Source organism: Coregonus lavaretus (assembly GCF_964263955.1).
Source record: "Coregonus lavaretus genome assembly, chromosome: 2".
In the NCBI taxonomy this organism is placed as follows: domain Eukaryota; kingdom Metazoa; phylum Chordata; class Actinopteri; order Salmoniformes; family Salmonidae; genus Coregonus; species Coregonus lavaretus.
This window is the reverse complement of record NC_139989.1, coordinates 63,932,414-63,954,563: the sequence shown is the minus strand read 5'-3', so window position 1 is coordinate 63,954,563 and position 22,150 is coordinate 63,932,414. Positions and strand designations below refer to the sequence as shown.

The following is a 22,150-nucleotide window of genomic DNA, read 5'->3' as shown; positions in this document are numbered from 1 at the left end:
AGTATATGGTGCTCTGTTAACCCAGAGGTATCAGTATATGGTGCTCTGTTAACCCAGAGGTATCAGTATATGGTGCTCTGTTAACCCAGAGGTATCAGTATATGGTACTCGGTTAACCCAGAGGTATCGGTATAAGGTACTCGGTTAACCCAGAGGTATCAGTATATGGTGCTCTGTTAACCCAGAGGTATCAGTATATGGTCCTCTGTTAACCCAGAGGTATCAGTATATGGTGCTCTGTTAACCCAGAGGTATCAGTATATGGTCCTCTGTTAACCCAGAGGTATCAGTAGATGGTCCTCTGTTAACCCAGAGGTATCAGTATATGGTGCTCTGTTAACCCAGATGTATCAGTATATGGTGCTCTGTTAACCCAGAGGTATCAGTATATGGTGCTCTGTTAACCCAGAGGTATCAGTATATGGTGCTCTGTTAACCCAGAGGTATCAGTATATGGTGCTCTGTTAACCCAGAGGTATCAGTATATGGTGCTCTGTTTACCCAGAGGTATCAGTATATGGTGCTCTGTTTACCCAGAGGTATCAGTATATGGTGCTCTGTTAACCCAGAGGTATCAGTATATGGTTCTCTGTTAACCCAGAGGTATCAGTATATGTTGCTCTGTTAACCCAGTGGTATCAGTATATGGTGCTCTGTTAACCCAGAGGTATCAGTATATGGTGCTCTATTAACCCAGAGGTATCAGTATATGGTGCGCTGTTAACCCAGAGGTATCAGTATATGGTGCTCTGTTAACCCAGAGGTATCAGTATATGGTTCTCTGTTAACCCAGAGGTATCAGTATATGGTGCTCTGTTAACCCAGAGGTATCAGTATATGATGCTCTGTTGTTTATCAGAGTGAGTCAAAGGTCATGGTTATTTGTATACCTGCCTTATGAATGCAACATTTTAAAAGTTCATTCAGTTGGTGTCATCACTGATCATCACTGATCAAAGTAGTGCACTATATATGGAATAGGGTGCCATTTGGGACACTACCCTGGTCTACTGGTCACTGATATTACAGTGTGCATCTGTATGTCAGTCTAACTGTGATGTTCTCTTCCTCACTAGGAACACACACCCTGGGCGTAGAGGTCCACATCTCATCTCATCCCCACCTTAACTCTACTGACCTCCTCCTCCTCCCCCCCACCTCCCTCCTGCATCCCTCCTTAACTCTACTGACCTCCTCCTCCTCTCCCCCCTACCTCCCTCCTGCATCCCTCCTTAACTCTACTGACCTCCTCCTCCTCCTCCCCTACCTACCTCCTGCATCCCTCCTGAACTCTACTGACCTCCTCCTCCCCCCTACCTCTCTCCTGCATCCCTCCTTAACTCTACTGACCTCCTCCTCCTCTCCCCCCTACCTCCCTCCTGCATCCCTCCTTAACTCTTCTGACCTCCTCCTTCTCCCCCCCCCCCCACCTCCCTCCTCCATCCCTCCTTAACTCTACCTGTGAGAAGAACGCTAGTGGGCGGGCCCACTGTTTGATTCCATTACCCACTTCTTAACACCTGTGAAACACCGACCAATCACCATGCAGACGTCATCGCTCCGCCGCCAGGTGAAGAACATGGTCAACCAATACTCAGAGGCAGAGATCAAGGTTTGTTGTTGTGCTCATTGTTTTTTGCTGTTTAACATGTTTATGGTTACCTGTATATATTGTAAAGCTTCTTTGGGTCTGAGAAACGCGCCATCATATATCATTCTTATATATTCTACTTTATAATTGATCTTAGGCCGGGATTCAAATCGATCGTGCTTTTGTTGGTGCTTTTAAAAGCAATGTTTGCGGAGACTGCATTCACAGTGAACGATGCATATGGTGGGCTCATTCGGAAATTACTTTTTAAATGGCGCATAGCTGACAAAATGAGATCAGCCTGAATTATATTTTATCAAACTAAATATGTATTAATATTATTATTTTAAGGTCCGCGAGGCGACCTCCAATGACCCGTGGGGTCCCCCCTCCTCTCTGATGTCAGAGATCGCTGACCTGACCTTCAACGTGGTTGCGTTCACTGAGGTCATGGGCATGATCTGGAAACGCCTCAATGACAGCGGGAAGAACTGGAGACACGTCTACAAGGTCAACATTCACCTGTTTTTCCTGGCTTCGGAAACTAACTGTTTTCTCTATGATATTTACTATATACAATTGTTAGTGTTCCTTCATTCAAATATCCTGTTCCTGTGTATTTTGTAAACATTTTAATCATCATTCTGCTTTTATTGTTTAACGCTTTGCTTTGTCTTTTTATCTACTGTTAGATTTGAGCGGTGTCTGTTTTTTTGTCTTTGTCTTTTTATTTACTGTTAGATTTGAGCGGTGTCTGTTTTTTTGTCTTTGTCTTTTTATTTACTGTTAGATTTGAGCGGTGTCTGTTTTTTTGTCTTTGTCTTTTTATCTACTGTTAGATTTGAGCGGTGTCTGTTTTTTGGCTTTGTCTTTTTATCTACTGTTAGATTTGAACGGTGTCTGTTTTTTGTCTTTGTCTTTTTATCTACTGTTAGATTTGAGCGGTGTCTGTTTTTTGTCTTTGTCTTTTTATTTACTGTTAGATTTGAGCGGTGTCTGTTTTTTTGTCTTTGTCTTTTTATTTACTGTTAGATTTGAGAGGTGTCTGTTTTTTTGTCTTTGTCTTTTTATTTACTGTTAGATTTGAGCGGTGTCTATTTTTTTGTCTTTGTCTTTTTATCTACTGTTAGATTTGAGCGGTGTCTGTTTTTTTGGCTTTGTCTTTTTATCTACTGTTAGATTTGAGCGGTGTCTGTTTTTTTGGCTTTGTCTTTTTATCTACTGTTAGATTTGAGCGGTGTCTGTTTTTTGTCTTTGTCTTTTTATTTACTGTTAGATTTGAGAGGTGTCTGTTTTTTTGTCTTTTTATTTACTGTTAGATTTGAGGGGTGTCTGTTTTTTTGTCTTTGTCTTTTTATCTACTGTTAGATTTGAGCGGTGTCTGTTTTTTTGGCTTTGTCTTTTTATCTACTGTTAGATTTGAGCGGTGTCTGTTTTTTTGGCTTTGTCTTTTTATCTACTGTTAGATTTGAGCGGTGTCTGTTTTTTGTCTTTGTCTTTTTATTTACTGTTAGATTTGAGAGGTGTCTGTTTTTTTGTCTTTTTATCTACTGTTAGATTTGAGCGGTGTCTGTTTTTTTGGCTTTGTCTTTTTATCTACTGTTAGATTTGAGCGGTGTCTGTTTTTTGTCTTTGTCTTTTTATTTACTGTTAGATTTGAGAGGTGTCTGTTTTTTTGTCTTTTTATTTACTGTTAGATTTGAGGGGTGTCTGTTTTTTTGTCTTTGTCTTTTTATTTACTGTTAGATTTGAGCGGTGTCTGTTTTTTTGGCTTTGTCTTTTTATCTACTGTTAGATTTGAGCGGTGTCTATTTTTTTGTCTTTGTCTTTTTATCTACTGTTAGATTTGAGCGGTGTCTGTTTTTTTGGCTTTGTCTTTTTATCTACTGTTAGATTTGAGCGGTGTCTGTTTTTTTGGCTTTGTCTTTTTATCTACTGTTAGATTTGAGCGGTGTCTGTTTTTTGTCTTTGTCTTTTTATTTACTGTTAGATTTGAGAGGTGTCTGTTTTTTTGTCTTTTTATTTACTGTTAGATTTGAGGGGTGTCTGTTTTTTTGTCTTTGTCTTTTTATCTACTGTTAGATTTGAGCGGTGTCTGTTTTTTTGGCTTTGTCTTTTTATCTACTGTTAGATTTGAGCGGTGTCTGTTTTTTTGGCTTTGTCTTTTTATCTACTGTTAGATTTGAGCGGTGTCTGTTTTTTGTCTTTGTCTTTTTATTTACTGTTAGATTTGAGAGGTGTCTGTTTTTTTGTCTTTTTATCTACTGTTAGATTTGAGCGGTGTCTGTTTTTTTGGCTTTGTCTTTTTATCTACTGTTAGATTTGAGCGGTGTCTGTTTTTTGTCTTTGTCTTTTTATTTACTGTTAGATTTGAGAGGTGTCTGTTTTTTTGTCTTTTTATTTACTGTTAGATTTGAGGGGTGTCTGTTTTTTTGTCTTTGTCTTTTTATCTACTGTTAGATTTGAGCGGTGTCTGTTTTTTTGGCTTTGTCTTTTTATCTACTGTTAGATTTGAGCGGTGTCTGTTTTTTTGGCTTTGTCTTTTTATCTACTGTTAGATTTGAGCGGTGTCTGTTTTTTGTCTTTGTCTTTTTATTTACTGTTAGATTTGAGAGGTGTCTGTTTTTTTGTCTTTTTATTTACTGTTAGATTTGAGGGGTGTCTGTTTTTTTGTCTTTGTCTTTTTATTTACTGTTAGATTTGAGCGGTGTCTGTTTTTTTGTCTGTCTTTTTATTTACTGTTAGATTTGAGCGGTGTCTGTTTTTTTGTCTTTGTCTTTTTATTTACTGTTAGATTTGAGAGGTGTCTGTTTTTTTGTCTTTGTCTTTTTATTTACTGTTAGATTTGAGCGGTGTCTATTTTTTTGTCTTTGTCTTTTTATTTACTGTTAGATTTGAGCGGTGTCTGTTTTTTTGTCTTTGTCTTTTTATTTACTGTTAGATTTGAGCGGTGTCTATTTTTTTGTCTTTGTCTTTTTATTTACTGTTAGATTTGAGCGGTGTCTGTTTTTTTGTCTTTGTCTTTTTATCTACTGTTAGATTTGAGCGGTGTCTGTTTTTTTGGCTTTGTCTTTTTATCTACTGTTAGATTTGAGCGGTGTCTGTTTTTTTTGGCTTTGTCTTTTTATCTACTGTTAGATTTGAGCGGTGTCTGTTTTTTTGGCTTTGTCTTTTTATCTACTGTTAGATTTGAGCGGTGTCTGTTTTTTGTCTTTGTCTTTTTATTTACTGTTAGATTTGAGAGGTGTCTGTTTTTTTGTCTTTGTCTTTTTATTTACTGTTAGATTTGAGCGGTGTCTGTTTTTTTGTCTGTCTTTTTATTTACTGTTAGATTTGAGCGGTGTCTGTTTTTTTGTCTTTGTCTTTTTATTTACTGTTAGATTTGAGAGGTGTCTGTTTTTTTGTCTTTGTCTTTTTATTTACTGTTAGATTTGAGCGGTGTCTATTTTTTTGTCTTTGTCTTTTTATTTACTGTTAGATTTGAGCGGTGTCTGTTTTTTTGTCTTTGTCTTTTTATCTACTGTTAGATTTGAGCGGTGTCTGTTTTTTTGGCTTTGTCTTTTTATCTACTGTTAGATGAGAGGTGTCTGTTTTTTTGTCTTTGTCTTTTTATTTACTGTTAGATTTGAGCGGTGTCTGTTTTTTTGTCTTTGTCTTTTTATTTACTGTTAGATTTGAGCGGTGTCTGTTTTTTTGTCTTTGTCTTTTTATTTACTGTTAGATGAGAGGTGTCTGTTTTTTTGTCTTTGTCTTTTTATTTACTGTTAGATTTGAGCGGTGTCTGTTTTTTTGTCTTTGTCTTTTTATTTACTGTTAGATTTGAGCGGTGTCTGTTTTTTTGTCTTTGTCTTTTTATTTACTGTTAGATTTGAGCGGTGTCTGTTTTTTTGTCTTTGTCTTTTTATTTACTGTTAGATTTGAGCGGTGTCTATTTTTTTGTCTTTGTCTTTTTATCTACTGTTAGATTTGAGCGGTGTCTGTTTTTTGGCTTTGTCTTTTTATCTACTGTTAGATTTGAGCGGTGTCTGTTTTTTGGCTTTGTCTTTTTATCTGCTGTTAGATTTGAGCGGTGTCTGTTTTTTGGCTTTGTCTTTTTATCTACTGTTAGATTTGAGCGGTATCTGTTTTTTTGGCTTTGTCTTTTTATCTACTGTTAGATTTGAGCGGTGTCTGTTTTTTTGGCTTTGTCTTTTTATTTACTGTTAGATTTGAGCGGTGTCTGTTTTTTTTGGCTTTGTCTTTATCTACTGTTAGATTTGAGCGGTGTCTGTTTTTTTGTCTTTTTATTTACTGTTAGATTTGAGCGGTGTCTGTTTTTTGGCTTTGTCTTTTTATCTACTGTTAGATTTGAGCGGTGTCTATTTTTTTGTCTTTGTCTTTTTATTTACTGTTAGATTTGAGCGGTGTCTGTTTTTTTGTCTCTGTCTTTTTATTTGCTGTTAGATTTGAGCGGTGTCTGTTTTTTGTCTTTGTCTTTTTATCTACTGTTAGATTTGAGCGGTGTCTGTTTGAAATGTGTATAAGAGAAGTGTATTATTATTTTATTACTAGGCCCTGACGCTACTCGACTACCTGATCAAAACGGGCTCGGAACGCGTGGCGCAGCAGTGCAGGGAGAACGTCTACACCATACAGGTTAGATCGACGGTTCGAATCCCGAGTCTGTCGGGAGAAATGACTTTGGAGTGCACTGAGCTGGCTTCTGAAGGGTTTCTTTCTCCGGGGGTTGGGTTGAAACCAAAAAAACTAATCTGCAAAAAAAGTATAATAAATAATATCTTCTTCCTCTTCCTCCTCTTCCTCGTCTTCCTCTCTAGACCCTACGGGACTTCCAGTTCACAGACAGAGATGGCAGGGACCAGGGGGTCAACGTTAGGGAGAAGGCCAAGCAGATGGTGGCCCTGATGAGGGATGAGGAGAGGCTGAAGCAGGTATGACATGGCACCAGTTTGTTTGGTTTTGTTGTTTGTATGTCTGCTTCTGTTTGACATGAAGGGGTGGTTTCCCAGACATAGATTAAGTCTAGTCCTAGACTTCTGTTTGACATGAAGGGGTGGTTTCCCAGACACAGATTAAGCCTAGTCTGAGACTTCTGTTTGACATGAAGGGGTGGTTTCCCAGACATAGATTAAGTCTAGTCCTAGACTTCTGTTTGACATGAAGGGGTGGTTTCCCAGACACAGATTAAGCCTAGTCCTAGACTTCTGTTTGATATGAAGGGGTGGTTTCCCAGACATAGATTAAGCCTAGTCCTGCACTTCTGTTTGACATGAAGGGGTGGTTTCCCAGACACAGATTAAGCCTAGTCCTGTACTTCTGTTTGACACGAAGGGGTGGTTTCCCAGACACAGATTAAGCCTAGTCCTAGACTTAAACACGTGGAGATTCTCCATTGATCTGTTTTTTTTTTGTCCCGGACTAGGCTTAATCTGTGTCCAGGAAACTGGTCCTTAATGTCCCCATCAGTGATGAATAAAATACCTATCTAAATACCTAGCTATCTATTTCTCTAGGAGAGGACCCTGGCCCTGAAGACCAAGGAGAGGATGGCTGCAGCAGCCGCAGGGTCAGGGATGGGCTCTGGCTCTCTGCCTCCACCGTACCCAGGCCGCCGCACCAGCCAGCCCAGCATGACTGCTCTCTACGGGGATGACTTCAGCCGGTCCAGGGAGTCCAATTCCTCTTTCAATTGTGAGTAGTACGCAACTGGGATATGCTGTCACGCACGCATAATCGCGTTATTGGAAACGAAGGCTGTTCTAAGGGTCAGGCCTGGTTGTGGATAGATACGTTCGAGTCGCATCAGGGACGATTTTCGCATTTTAGCTAACCCTAACCCTTTTCCTAACCTTAACCTGATTCTCCTAAAGCTTTACTACGCGGTCTACGGTGGCACAAGATGCAGAGTTGCAACGTTGTTTTTCGTCACAAAAGGGCAGTCTCCTTGTGATACGCTCTGGCATTCAACATATTTTTTTTACTTCCTTCAAATTGAGACGCGCCGTATCATTCCTTCTGCAGCCGTGGGGGCAGTGTTGTCGCTTGGTTCCTTGATATGATCTATAGGTTATATAGGCTATTCATCAAAGTAGCCTATTTTGCATTGATAACCAAATATAATGTCAGCAACTGTTCAAACAGTAAACCAAACAACAAGAATCCACCCCAAAAAGGTATTTTGTTTAGAAGTAATAACTAGTGATTCCAGGCTATTGTGAAATGGTAGAACTTGCTGTAGCCAGCTAACTAGACACATGCTTTTTTCTCTGTGACCAAAACATGATGACGTTCTATTTTTTGTTGATAGGGGAATTAATACACAGGCAGCATATCAAACTGGGATAATGTTTTAGGTTACACCGGAAAGTATACGAATATTTACCTGGGCATATTTTGTCATTATAAATCTGATTATTTCACATGGAGAAGTGGGAAGCTAAAAAGGCTAGCTAGCTTGCTATATTTTTAGCTAGGCTAAAGCCAGCTAGCCAGGGTGCCAGCTAGCTACAACTAGCAAGTAAGGCGACTCTTACTTGCTTTCACAAAAAATTAAATTACAAAAATAAAAACACTTTGCTATTGCCCCCGTGTGAATAGTGAGGATATCATGTTACCAAAACGTGTCCGCTGCTCCAAAAATTCAACTCCACCCATGCGCACACGTAGATCAACGGAGTGAAGCTTGTAGTAACCTTAACCTGCTACGTTAATTCTCCTAACCTGCTACGTTAATTCTCCTAACCTGCTATGTTAATTCTCCTAACCTGCTACATTGATTCTCCTAACCTGCTACGTAAATTCTCCTAACCTGCTACGTTAATTCTCCTAACCTGGTACGTTAATTCTCCTAACCAGCTTCAGAGCCTGAAGGTACGGAGGTGCCGTTCCCCTCACAGCTCCATAGGCAAGCACCATGGTCTTGTAACAGATGCGAGCTTCAACTGGAAGCCAGTGGAGTGTGCGGAGGAGCGGGGTGACGTGAGAGAACTTGGGAAGGTTGAACACCAGACGGGCTGCGGCATTCTGGATGAGTTGTAGGGGTTTAATGGCACAGGCAGGGAGCCCAGCCAACAGCGAGTTGCAGTAATCCAGACGGGAGATGACAAGTGCCTGGATTAGGACCTGTGCCGCTTCCTGTGTAAGGCAGGGTCGTACTCTCCGAATGTTGTAGAGCATGAACCTGCAGGATCGGGTCACCGCCTTGATGTTAGCGGAGAACGACAGGGTGTTGTCCAGGGTCACGCCAAGGCTCTTCGCACTCTGGGAGGAGGACACAACGGAGTTGTCAACCGTGATGGCGAGATCATGGAACGGGCAGTCCTTCCCCGGGAGGAAGAGCAGCTCCGTCTTGCCAAGGTTCAGCTTGAGGTGGTGATCCGTCATCCATACTGATATGTCTGCCAGACATGCAGAGATGCGATTCGCCACCTGGTTATCAGAAGGGGGAAAGGAGAAGATTAGTTGTGTATCGTCAGCGTAGCAATGATAGGAGAGGCCATGTGAGGATATGACAGAGCCAAGTGACTTGGTGTATAGGGAGAATAGGAGAGGGCCTAGAACTGAGCCCTGGGGGACACCAGTGGTGAGAGCACGTGGTGCGGAGACAGCTTCTCGCCACGCCACTTGGTAGGAGCGACCGGTCAGGTAGGACGCAATCCAGGAGTGAGCCGCGCCGGAGATGCCCAGCTCGGAGAGGGTGGAGAGGAGGATCTGATGGTTCACAGTATCAAAGGCAGCAGACAGGTCTAGAAGGACAAGAGCAGAGGAGAGAGAGTGAGCTTTAGCAGTGCGGAGAGCCTCCGTGACACAGAGAAGAGCAGTCTCAGTTGAATGACCAGTCCTGAAACCTGACTGGTTTGGATCAAGAAGGTAATTCTGAGAGAGATAGCAAGAGAGTTGGCTAAAGACGGCACGCTCAATAGTTTTGGAAAGAAAAGAAAGAAGGGATACTGGTCTGTAGTTGTTGACATCAGTGGGATCGAGTGTTGGTTTTTTGAGAAGGGGTGCAACTCTCGCTCTCTTGAAGACTGAAGGGACATGGCCAGCGGTCAAGGATGAGTTGATCAGCGAGGTGAGGTAGGGGAGAAGGTCACCGGAGATGGTCTGGAGAAGAGAGGAGGGGATGGGGTCAAGCGGGCAGGTTGTTGGGCGGCCTGCAGTCACAAGTCGCCGGATTTTATCTGGAGAGAGAGGGGAGAAAGAAGTCAAAGCATAGGGTAGGGCAGTGTGAGCAGGACCAGCAGTGTCATTAGACTTAACAAACGAGGATCGGATGTCGTCAACCTTCTTTTCAAAGTGGTTGACGAAGTCATCCACAGAGAGGGAGGAGGGGGGGGGGGGGGGGGTGGAGGAGGATTCAGCAGGGAGGAGAATGTGGCAAAGAGCTTCCTAGGGTTAGAGGCAGATGCTTGGAATTTAGAGTGGTAGAAAGTGGCCTTAGCAGCAGAAACAGATGAAGAAAATGTAGAGAGGAGGGAGTGAAAAGATGCCAGGTCGGCAGGGAGTTTAGTTTTCTTCCATTTCCGCTCCGCTGCCCGGAGCTCTGTTCTGTGAGCTCGCAATGAGTCATCAAGCCACGGAGCTGGAGGGGAGGACCGAGCCGGCCGGGAGGATAGGGGACACAGAGAGTCAAAGGATGCAGAAAGGGAGGAGAGGAGGGTTGAGGAGACAGAATCAGGAGATTGGAGGGAGAAGGATTGAGCAGAGGGAAGAGATGATAGGATGGAAGAGGAGAGAGTAGTGGGAGAGAGAGAGCGAAGGTTGCGGCGGCGCATTACCATCTGTGTAGGGGCAGAGTGAGTAGTGTTGGAGGAGAGCGAGAGAGAAAAGGATACAAAGTAGTGGTCGGAGACATGGAGGGGAGTTGCAGTGAGATTAGTAGAAGAGCAACATCTAGTAAAGATGAGGTCAAGCGTATTGCCTGCCTTGTGAGTAGGGGGGGACGGTGAGAGGGTGAGGTCAAAAGAGGAGAGGAGTGGAAAGAAGGAGGCAGAGAGAAATGAGTCAAATGTAGACGTAGGGAGGTTGAAATCCCCCAAAACTGTGAGGGGTGAGCCATCCTCAGGAAAGGAGCTTATCAAGGCGTCAAGCTCGTTGATGAACTCTCCAAGGGAACCTGGAGGGCGATAGATGACAAGGATATTAAGCTTAAATGGGCTAGTGACTGTGACAGCATGGAATTCAAATGAGGAGATAGACAGATGGGTTAGGGGAAAAATTGAGAATGTCCACTTGGGAGATATGAGGATTCCTGTGCCACCACCCCGCTGACCAGATGCTCTCGGGGTATGCGAGAACACATGGTCAGACGAGGAGAGAGCAGTAGGAGTAGCAGTGTTTTCAGTGGTAATCCATGTTTCCGTCAGCGCCAAGAAGTCGAGGGATTGGAGGGTAGCATAGGCTGGGATGAAGTCTGCCTTGTTGGCAGCAGAACGGCAGTTCCAGAGGCTGCCTGAGACCTGGAACTCCAGGTGAGTGGTGCGTGCAGGGACCACCAGGTTAGAGAGGCAGCAGCCACGCGGTGTGAGGCGTTTGTGTAGCCTGTGCGGAGAGGAGAGAACAGGGATAGGCAGAGGCATAGTTGACAGGCTGCAGCAAATGGCAACAATAATGCAGAGGAGATCGGAATGAAATGAACTAAACATCTGGGAAAGGAGAGAGCGGGCCTCCCTCACCACAACTCCCAAATATAACTCTCCCAACTTCCACCTCAGAAACTATAATTGTTGTAAACTACAGCGGTTCAATGTTTCTATGAATAGACTAACTCAGCTAGCTAACTAGGCGCAGCACGAACGGCACGAAAACACAGAGAGCCAAACTAACGTTAACTAGTCACCCATGTCCCGAATTCCCTGAACGACTCGGGCTATCAATATGTAAAAAACAAAACACAAATGTAGGTTATGACTTACCCCTAGTAGCTACTGTTAGCTAGCCAAGTGCAAAGCTAGCCACTGAATTGACTCAGCCAGTTCGCGTCTGTTCGCTAGGTCGTTCCAGCTATTGTTTACTAGTAGCTATCCAGGTAGCAACAAGCTAGCTAAATTTCAAGCACAGTAGCCACTTGCTACCTAACGTTAACGGTTCAGACATAAGGTTAGAAAACAGCTGAATGGTAGGCAATTATTGTATGTAATCATTGTAGGCAGCCAGCTGGCGTAACCACAGGCACTCCCAGGCGTGAAATAACTATACCGTTGCTAATTGCTACTCGCCAGCTAGTCCAGGTGGAGGGTTAGCCAGCTAGCTTCGTGCTACGCCCGGCGCCGCCGAATACAATACTAACCTACAATAATTACATACAACAACCCACGATAACTACCAACAATACCTAACTACAATCTAAATACATATGTAGGTTATGACTTACCCCTAGCAGCTACTGTTAGCTAGCCAAGTGCAAAGCTAGTCACAATGACCAACTCATACTGAATGTAAAATCAAATCAGAGTTTATTGGTCGTGGACACAGGTTTGCAGATGTTATCGCAGGAGCAGCGAAATGCTTATGTTTCCAGCTCCAACAGTGCAGCAATATCTAGCAATACGATAACAATACACACATAATACACAAGTAAAAAAAAAAAAAAATGAAGACATATCAGAACAAGTAATGTCAGAATAATATGTATATTATTTCCGAATGCACTGTGTATACAGTACCAGTCAAAAGTTTGGACACACCTACTCATTCAAGGGTTTTTCTTTATTTTGACTATTTTTTACATTGTAGAATAAGTGAAGACATCAAAACTATGAAATAACACATATGGAATCATGTAGTAACTAAAAAGTGTTAAACAAATCAAAATATATTTTATATTTGAAATTCTTCAAATAGCCACCCTTTGCCTTGATGACAGCTTTGCACACTCTTGGCATTCTCTCAACCAGCTTCACCTGGAATGCTTTCCCAACAGTCTTGAAGGAGTTCCCACATATGCTGAGCACTTGTTGGCTGCTTTTCCTTCACTCTGCCGTCCAACTCATCCCAAACCATCTCAATTGGGTTGAGGTCGGGGGATTGTGGAGGCCAGGTCATCTGATGCAGCACTCCATCACTCTCCTTCTTGGTAAAATAGCCCTTACACAGCCTGGAGGTGTGTTTTGGGTCATTATCCTGTTGAAAAACAAATGATAGTCCCACTAAGCCCAAACCAGATGGGATGGTGTATCGCTGCAGAATGCTGTGGTAGCCATGCTGGTTAAGTGTGCCTTGAATTCTAAATAAATCACAGAGTGTCACAAGCAAAGCACCTCCACACCGTAACACATCCTCCTCCATGCTTTACGGTGGGAACTACACATGCGGAGATCATCTGTTCACCCAAGTTCACAAAAGTCTCAAATTTAGACTCCAGACCAAAGGACACATTTCCACCAGTCTGATGTCCATTGCTCGTGTTTCTTGGCCCAAGCAGGTCTCTTCTTCTTATTGGTGTCCTTTAGTAGTGGTTTCTTTGCAGCAATTTGTCCATGAAGGCCTGATTCACACAGTCCCCTCTGAACAGTTGATGTTGAGATGTGTCTGTGACTTGAACTCTGTAAAGCATTTATTTGGGCTGCAATTTCTGAGGCTGGTAATTCTAATGAACTTATCCTCTGCAGCAGAGGTACCTCTGGGTCTTCCATTCCTGTGGCGGACCTCATGAGAGCCAGTTTCATCATAGCGCTTGATGGTTTTTGCGACTGGACTTGAAGAAACTTCCAAAGTTTTTGAAATGTTCCGGATTTACTGACCTTCATGTCTTAAAGTAATGATGGACTGTCGTTTCTCTTTGCTTACTTGAGCTGTTTTTGCCATAATATGGACATGGTCTTTTACCAAATAGGGCTATCTTCTGTATACCCCCCTACCTTCTGTATACCCCCCTACCTTGTCACAACACAACTGATTGGCTCAAACGCATTAAGAAGGAAAGAAATTCCACAAATTGACTTTTAAGAAGGCACACCTGTTAATTGAAATGCATTCCAGCTGACTACTTTATATTATATTAAATTTACCTCATGAAGCTGGTTGAGAGAATGCCAAGAGTGTGCAAAGCTGTCATCAAGGCAAAGGGTGGCTATTTGAAGAATCTCAAATATATTTTGATTTGTTTAACACTTTTTTGGTTACTACATGATTCCATATGTGTTATTTCATAGTTTAGATGTCTTCACTATTATTCTACAATGTAATAAATAGTAAAAAAATAAAGAAAAATCCTGGAATTAGTAGATGTGTCCAAACTTTTGGCTGGTACTGTATATATAAATGGTGTGTATAGACAGTATGGACAGTATATGAATAGAAAATGTGTGTACAGCAGTAGTTATATAGGATGAGCCTTGACTAGTATACAGTATATACAGTGGGGGGGAAAAGTATTTAGTCAGCCACCAATTGTCCATGCAGATCTCCTCTAGAGTAGTGATGTTTTGGGGCTGTCGCTGGGCAACACGGACTTTCAACTCCCTCCAAAGATTTTCTATGGGGTTGAGATCTGGAGACTGGCTAGGCCACTCCAGGACCTTGAAATGCTTCTTACGAAGCCACTCCTTCGTTGCCCGGGCGGTGTGTTTGGGATCATTGTCATGCTGAAAGACCCAGCCACGTTTCATCTTCAATGCCCTTGCTGATGGAAGGAGGTTTTCACTCAAAATCTCACGATACATGGCCCCATTCATTCTTTCCTTTACACGGATCAGTCGTGCTGGTCCCTTTGCAGAGAAACAGCCCCAAAGCATGATGTTTCCACCCCCATGCTTCACAGTAGGTATGGTGTTCTTTGGATGCAACTCAGCATTCTTTGTCCTCCAAACACGACGAGTTGAGTTTTTACCAAAAAGTTCTATTTTGGTTTCATCTGACCATATGACATTCTCCCAATCCTCTTCTGGATCATCCAAATGCACTCTAGCAAACTTCAAACGGGCCTGGACATGTCTGGCACTGCAGGATTTGAGTCCCTGGCGGCGTAGTGTGTTACTGATGGTAGGCTTTGTTACTTTGGTCCCAGCTCTCTGCAGGTCATTCACTAGGTCCCCCCGTGTAGTTCTGGGATTTTTGCTCACCGTTCTTGTGATCATTTTGACCCCACGGGGTGCGATCTTGCGTGGAGCCCCAGATCGAGGGAGATTATCAGTGGTCTTGTATGTCTTCCATTTCCTAATAATTGCTCCCACAGTTGATTTCTTCAAACCAAGCTGCTTACCTATTGCAGATTCAGTCTTCCCAGCCTGGTGCAGGTCTACAATTTTGTTTCTGGTGTCCTTTGACAGCTCTTTGGTCTTGGCCATAGTGGAGTTTGGAGTGTGACTGTTTGAGGTTGTGGACAGGTGTCTTTTATACTGATAACAAGTTCAAACAGGTGCCATTAATACAGGTAACGAGTGGAGGACAGAGGAGCCTCTTAAAGAAGAAGTTACAGGTCTGTGAGAGCCAGAAATCTTGCTTGTTTGTAGGTGACCAAATACTTATTTTCCATTACAGGCCTCTCTCATCTTTTTAAGTGGGAGAACTTGCACAATTGGTGGCTGACTAAATACTTTTTTCCCCCACTGTACATATGAAGTGGGTAAAACAGTGTGTAAACATTATTTAAGTGGCCAGTGTTCAATTACTATGTACATTGGGCAGCAGTTACTAAGATACTGTGGTCCTCTGTAGCTCAGCTGGTAGAGCACGGCGCTTGTAACGCCAAGGTAGTGGGTTCGATCCCCGGGACCACCCATACACAAAAAAAAATGTATGCACGCATGACTGTAAGTCGCTTTGGATAAAAGCGTCTGCTAAATGGCATATTAAAATTTAAAAAAAGATACTGGGTGGTAGCCGGCTATTGACAGTATATTACAGTTTGATTGATAGCAGGGACACATTTTAAAAGGCCAAACATGTTCCTGAAGCATTGAAGAGGCACTGGAATACATAATGGAGCCAGAATGTAATGAACGCTTGAATGCCTGAAACCTTGATAAGATTAGCCATTCCATTCCATTCTTCACAGAGCATCCATGTTGAGAGATGTGGTCTGGCTCTGCTCAGGTCTGCACTGGCAGCGAAGGTACAGCTAGTCAGTACGTAGTGAGTTTGCTATCAAATTCTCAATGTTAGTATTATCCCACAGGAAACAACCTAGTGTGTTTAAAGCCCAACCAAATTCAGATTGCTTTATTGGCACGAAATACAATTTGTAGATATTGCCAAAGCGCTATAGTGGTACAGCATTTCAGTAAATACAATGCTATGAGGATATTGAAATCCAGTTAATTTCCAGTAATAATAATAATAATCATGTTTACAGGTACAACACTACTGCTGTTGTATTGGGGAATCTTCGGTCGATAAATGTAATTAAATAAAAAATAAGATTATAAAAAGACAAAGAAAGAATGTCTAATAAATAAATAACAACATGTACATGATGATGGTTCCACTATGTATTACTTTCAGTTATATACAATGTCAATACTATAGGGAATTAATGGTCATGGGATGTCCCTCAGGCTATGGCAATCATATACATCTCTGGCAGTAATATTTGCGGTTTCTCCCTCACCCAGAATAATTCCCAGCTTTATGTAATTAGTAAATGTACAGAAGTTGGGAATTGATTGAGATATTTTCTTGAAAAAAAAAGATGATCTTATTTGGGAGTATTTCTCACAGTAGAGGAAAAAGTGCATCTCTGTCTCTACCTCCCCTGTCGTGCAGCAACCCCTAACCTCTTCCTTCTTACTCATGGGGATTTGGGGTGGAATGTTTTGGCTCCTCCTGTTCTTATCTTGTGACCATGACATACAGTAGATGATTCTGGAACACATAGATGGCTTACGACGTATGCTCAGTAAGAACTCACTGCTCTTATCTTATCAACGTGTCAGTCAGTGTCTGTGTCTGTGTGTGTCATCAGAAAAAGGGACTAAACGTTCAGTTACTTGGGGCTCCAGAGATACAGATAGTAAGTCACGTCAGCGGTATCTGGATTCATTGTAGAGATGGCTGGTTGTGTTCATAGAAATATAATCTATAGAACGGGCCTCCCCATTCATGTCAATGACGGGATAAGAGATTCTGTTTCTGTGGTTATGGTCATTGTCCCTCATAGGCCCTATTCAATTAGGTGCTATTGTCCTGTTGGTCCATGTAACAGACAGCTGGACATAAGGACCTGGACAAGTCCCAAACGGTACTCTGTTCCATATTTACATTTTAGTCATTTAGCAGACGCTCTTATCCAGAGCGACTTAAAGTTAGTGAATGCATACATTTTCATACTGGCCCCCCGTGGGAATCGAACCCACAACCCTGGCGTTGCAAGCACCATGCGCTACCAACTGAGCTACACGGGGCCTAAGGGCTCTGGTCAAAAGTAGTGCACTGTATAGGGAATAGAGTGCCATTTGGGAAACAACCAATGTCTCCGTCTATTGTCTCATCCTGGTTATTAACCCATTCCTACATAAAGTGTTTGTTCGTTTTGGTTACGCTATCCAAGTGTGTGTGTGAGATGCTCTCTATATCTGTAGTCCCCTGTAGCTCAGTTGGTAGAGCATGGCGCTTGCAACGCCAGGGTTGTGGGTTCGTTTCCCACGGGGGGCCAGTATGAAAATGTATGCACTCACTAACTGTATGTCGCTCTGGATAAGAGCGTCTGCTAAATGACTAAAATGTAAATGTGGATATCTGCATTCCTACCAGTCACCTGTTCTCTTTCACTCCAGCTGAACAGCAACCACAAAGAATAGGACACACACACACTCACTACCTTTTTTCCCTGTCTCATCATGGCTCTGTGTATACATGGTTGTGCTGTGGTAGCCATGTTTAGCTAGCTGGGACTGGGGATCATGTATTATGCGTCAGCAGCAATTGTTCCAGTTCTAGGGTGATGGCAGCAGACATGCCACCAAGCCCAGGGGCCCTCTCTCTATTCTAACTACCTCTGGCCTGGGGGGTTTTAGTACCACTGCATGGTGGCTGTGGGTCCTCTCTCTGACTCTCACTACCTCTGGCCTGGGGGGGTTTAGTACCACTGCATGGTGGCTGTGGGTCCTCTCTCTGACTAACTACCTCTGTCCTGGGGGGTTTTAGTACCACTGCATGGTGGCTGTGGGTCCTCTCTCTGACTCTCACTACCTCTGGCCTGGGGGGTTTTAGTACCACTGCATGGTGGCTGTGGGTCATCTCTCTGACTCTCACTACCTCTGGCTTGGGGGGTTTTAGTACCACTGCATGGTGGCTGTGGGTCATCTCTCTGACTCTCACTACCTCTGGCCTGGGGGGGTTTAGTACCACTGCATGGTGGCTGTGGGTCCTCTCTCTGACTCTCACTACCTCTGTCCTGGGGGGTTTTAGTACCACTGCATGGTGGCTGTGGGTCCTCTCTCTGACTCTAACTACCTCTGTCCAGGGGGGGTTTAGTACCACTGCATGGTGGCTGTGGGTCCTCTCTCTGACTCTCACTACCTCTGTCCTGGGGGGTTTTAGTACCACTGCATGGTGGCTGTGGGTCCTCTCTCTGATTCTCACTACCTCTGGCCTGGGGGGTTTTAGTCCCACTGCATGGTGGCTGTGGGTCCTCTCTCTGACTCTCACTACCTCTGGCCTGGGGGGGTTTAGTACCACTGCATGGTGGCTGTGGGTCATCTCTCTGATTCTCACTACCTCTGGCCTGGGGGGGTTTAGTACCACTGCATGGTGGCTGTGGGTCATCTCTCTGATTCTCACTACCTCTGGCCTGGGGGGTTTAGTACCACTGCATGGTGGCTGTGGGTCCTCTCTCTGACTCTCACTACCTCTGGCCTGGGGGGGTTTAGTACCACTGCATGGTGGCTGTGGGTCATCTCTCTGATTCTCACTACCTCTGGCCTGGGGGGTTTAGTACCACTGCATGGTGGCTGTGGGTCCTCTCTCTGACTCTCACTACCTCTGGCCTGGGGGGGTTTAGTACCACTGCATGGTGGCTGTGGGTCCTCTCTCTGACTCTAACTACCTCTGGCCTGGGGGGTTTTAGTACCACTGCATGGTGGCTGTGGGTCCTCTCTCTGACTCTCACTACCTCTGGCCTGGGGGGTTTAGTACCACTGCATGGTGGCTGTGGGTCATCTCTCTGACTCTAACTACCTCTGGCCTGGGGGGTTTTAGTACCACTGCATGGTGGCTGTGGGTCATCTCTCTGATTCTCACTACCTCTGTCCTGGGGGGTTTTAGTACCACTGCATGGTGGCTGTGGGTCCTCTCTCTGACTCTAACTACCTCTGTCCTGGGGGGTTTTAGTACCACTGCATGGTGGCTGTGGGTCCTCTCTCTGACTCTCACTACCTCTGGCCTGGGGGGTTTTAGTACCACTGCATGGTGGCTGTGGGTCCTCTCTCTGACTCTAACTACCTGTGTTTGCCGGTTCATTAAATTGGTCCAAAACATATTATTTAAATAAACATACACTGAGTATACAAAACATTAAGGACACCTACTATTTCAATGACATAGACTGACCAGGTGAATCTAGGTGAAAGCAATGATCCCTTATTGATGTAACTTGTTAAATCCACTTAAATCAGTGTAGATGAAGGGGAGGAGACAAGTTAAAGAAGGATTTTTAAGCCTTGAGACATGGATTGTGTATGTGTGCCATTCAGAGGGTGAACGGGCAAGACAAAATATTTAAGTGCCTTTTGAACGGTTTGTGTCAAGCACATTCTAGATTTGACAGTTATTATATTATAGCCATCAAAATTTGACTAAGGCCACCGATTTGAGTTGACCACATTGTACACTACCAGTCAAAAGTTTGGACACACCTACTCATTCAAGGGTTTTTCTTTATTTTTTACATTGTAGAATAATAGTGAAGACATCAAAACTATGGAATAACACATATGGAATCATGTAGTAACCAAAAAAGTGTTAAACAAATCAAAATATATTTTATATTTGAGATTCTTCAAATAGCCACCCTTTACCTTGATGACAGCTTTGTACACTCTTGGCATTCTCTCAACCAGCTTCATGAGGTAGTCACTTGGAATGCATTTCAATTAACAGGTGTGCCTTCTTAAAAGTTAATTTGTGGAATTTCTTTTATGGCAAGAACAGCTCAAATAAGCAAAGAGAAACAACAGTCCATCATTACTTTAAGACATGAAGGTCAGTCAATACGGAACATTTCAAGAACTTTGGAAGTTTCTTCAAGTGCAGTCGCAAAAACCATCAAGCGCTATGATGAAACTGGCTCTCATGAGGTCCGCCACAGGAATGGAAGACCCAGAGTTACCTCTGTTGCAGAGGATAAGTTCATTAGAGTTACCAGCCTCAGAAATCTCAGCCCAAATAAATGCTTCACAGAGTTCAAGTAACAGACACATCTCAACATCAACTGTTCAGAGGAGACTGTGTGAATCAGGCCTTCATGGTCGAATTGCTGCAAAGAAACCACTACTAAAGGACACTAATAATAAGAAGAGACTTGCTTGGGCCAAGTAACATGAGCAATGGACATTAGACTGGTGGAAATGTGTCCTTTGGTCTGGAGTCCAAATTTGAGATTTTTGGTTCCAACCGCCGTGTCTTTGTGAGATGCGGTGTGGGTGAATGGATGATCTCTGCATGTGTATTTCCCACCGTAAAGCATGGAGGAGGAGTTGTTATGGTGTGGGGGTGCTTTGCTTGTGACACTGTGATTTATTTAGAATTCAAGGCACATTTAACCAGCATGGCTACCACAGCATTCTGCAGCGATACGCCATCCCATCTGGTTTGGGCTTAGTGAGACTATCATTTGTTTTTCAACAGGACAATGACCCAACACACCTCCAGGCTGTGTAAGGGCTATTTTACCAATAATGAGAGTGATGGAGTGCTGCATCAGATGACTTGGCCTCCAGAATCCCCTGACCTCAACCCAATTGAGATGGTTTGGGATGAGTCGGACCGCAGAGTGAAGGAAAAGCAGCCAATAAGTGCTTAGCATATGTGGGAACTCCTTCAAGACTGTTGGAAAAGCATTCCAGGTGAAGCTGGTTGAGACAATGCCAAGAGTGTGCAAAGCTGTCATCAAGGTAAAGGGTGGCTATTTGAAGAATTTCAAATATAAAATATATTTTGATTACTACATGATTCCATATGTGTTATTTCATAGTTTTCTACAATGTAGAAAATAGTAAAAATAAAGAAAAACCCTGGAATGAGTAGGTGTGTCCAAACTTTTGACTGGTACTGTATATGTTAAGATACAATTGGGTGTGTGTAGTAGTACGATGTGATAGTGTGTGGTAGTAATACTACGATTGGAACATGACACAGTAGTAAGATAGAAGGATGCAGTATTATGATACAGTAGGATGTGGTGGAGTTGTTAATACAGTAGTATTATGATACAGTAGTGTGTGATGGAGTTGTTAGATAGTACAGTAGTATTATGATACAGTAGGATGTGATGGAGTTGTTAGATAGTACAGTGGTATTATGATACAGTAGGATGTGGTGGAGTTGTTAGATAGTACAGTGGTATTATGATACAGTAGGATGTGGTGGAGTTGTTAGATAGTACAGTGGTATTATGATACAGTAGGATGTGGTGGAGTTGTTAGATAGTACAGTAGGATGGTACTGAGACCACAGCCAGTTGCCTGTGTATTATGTGTGAGGTCTGTGCACCAGCTGTGTGTGATCTGGTATCTATAGTGTGTGTAGGGTGTGTGTGATCTGGTATCTATAGTGTGTGTAGGGTGTGTGTGATCTGGTATCTATAGTGTGTGTAGGGTGTGTGTGATCTGGTATCTATAGTGTGTGTAGGGTGTGTGTGATCTGGTATCTATAGGGTGTGTAGGGTGTGTGTGATCTGGTATCTATAGGGTGTGTGTGATCTGGTATCTATAGTGTGTGTAGGGTGTGTGTGATCTGGTATCTATAGGGTGTGTGTGATCTGGTATCTATAGTGTGTGTAGGGTGTGTGTGATCTGGTATCTATAGTGTGTGTAGGGTGTGTGTGATCTGGTATCTATAGGGTGTGTGTGATCTGGTATCTATAGTGTGTGTAGGGTGTGTGTGATCTGGTATCTATAGTGTGTGTAGGGTGTGTGTGATCTGGTATCTATAGGGTGTGTGTGATCTGGTATCTATAGTGTGTGTAGGGTGTGTGTGATCTGGTATCTATAGTGTGTGTAGGGTGTGTGTGATCTGGTATCTATAGGGTGTGTGTGATCTGGTATCTATAGTGTGTGTAGGGTGTGTGTGATCTGGTATCTATAGGGTGTGTGTGATCTGGTATCTATAGTGTGTGTAGGGTGTGTGGGGAAGCTATGTAGCATGAGCATGGTTTCAGTTAGTCACACTGTGTTAACGTTATACTTCTGGTGTCTGTGGCATGTTTGATTTTCCCACAGACACACACACGCACCAACACACACCAGAGTTTTTTCTGGGTCAAAATGGGGCTTAGGTGATTGGCGTGGTGGGAGCTTGGCAATGGGCGTGGTGGGGGCGTGGCCATGGGCGTGGTGGGGGCGTGGCCATGGGCGGTGGGAGCGTGGCCATGGGCGTGGTGGGAGTGTGGCCATGGGCGTGGTG

The 22,150-nt window shown here is 43.3% G+C and overlaps 1 protein-coding gene across 1 annotated transcript in view; it reads left to right on the top strand.

Annotated features, from left to right (window-relative positions):
* The window catches only part of LOC311103407 (epsin-3-like), a 49,155-nt gene that overhangs the window by 9,291 nt on the left and 17,714 nt on the right, over positions 1-22,150 (top strand). The window contains exons 3-7 of the mRNA XM_084144975.1: positions 1,077-1,612; positions 1,943-2,101; positions 6,143-6,226; positions 6,409-6,522; positions 7,105-7,282. Of these exons, the coding sequence (XP_084001101.1) occupies positions 1,544-1,612; positions 1,943-2,101; positions 6,143-6,226; positions 6,409-6,522; positions 7,105-7,282 (604 nt within the window). The 5' untranslated portion in view covers positions 1,077-1,543. The remainder of the gene's footprint in view (positions 1-1,076; positions 1,613-1,942; positions 2,102-6,142; positions 6,227-6,408; positions 6,523-7,104; positions 7,283-22,150) is intronic.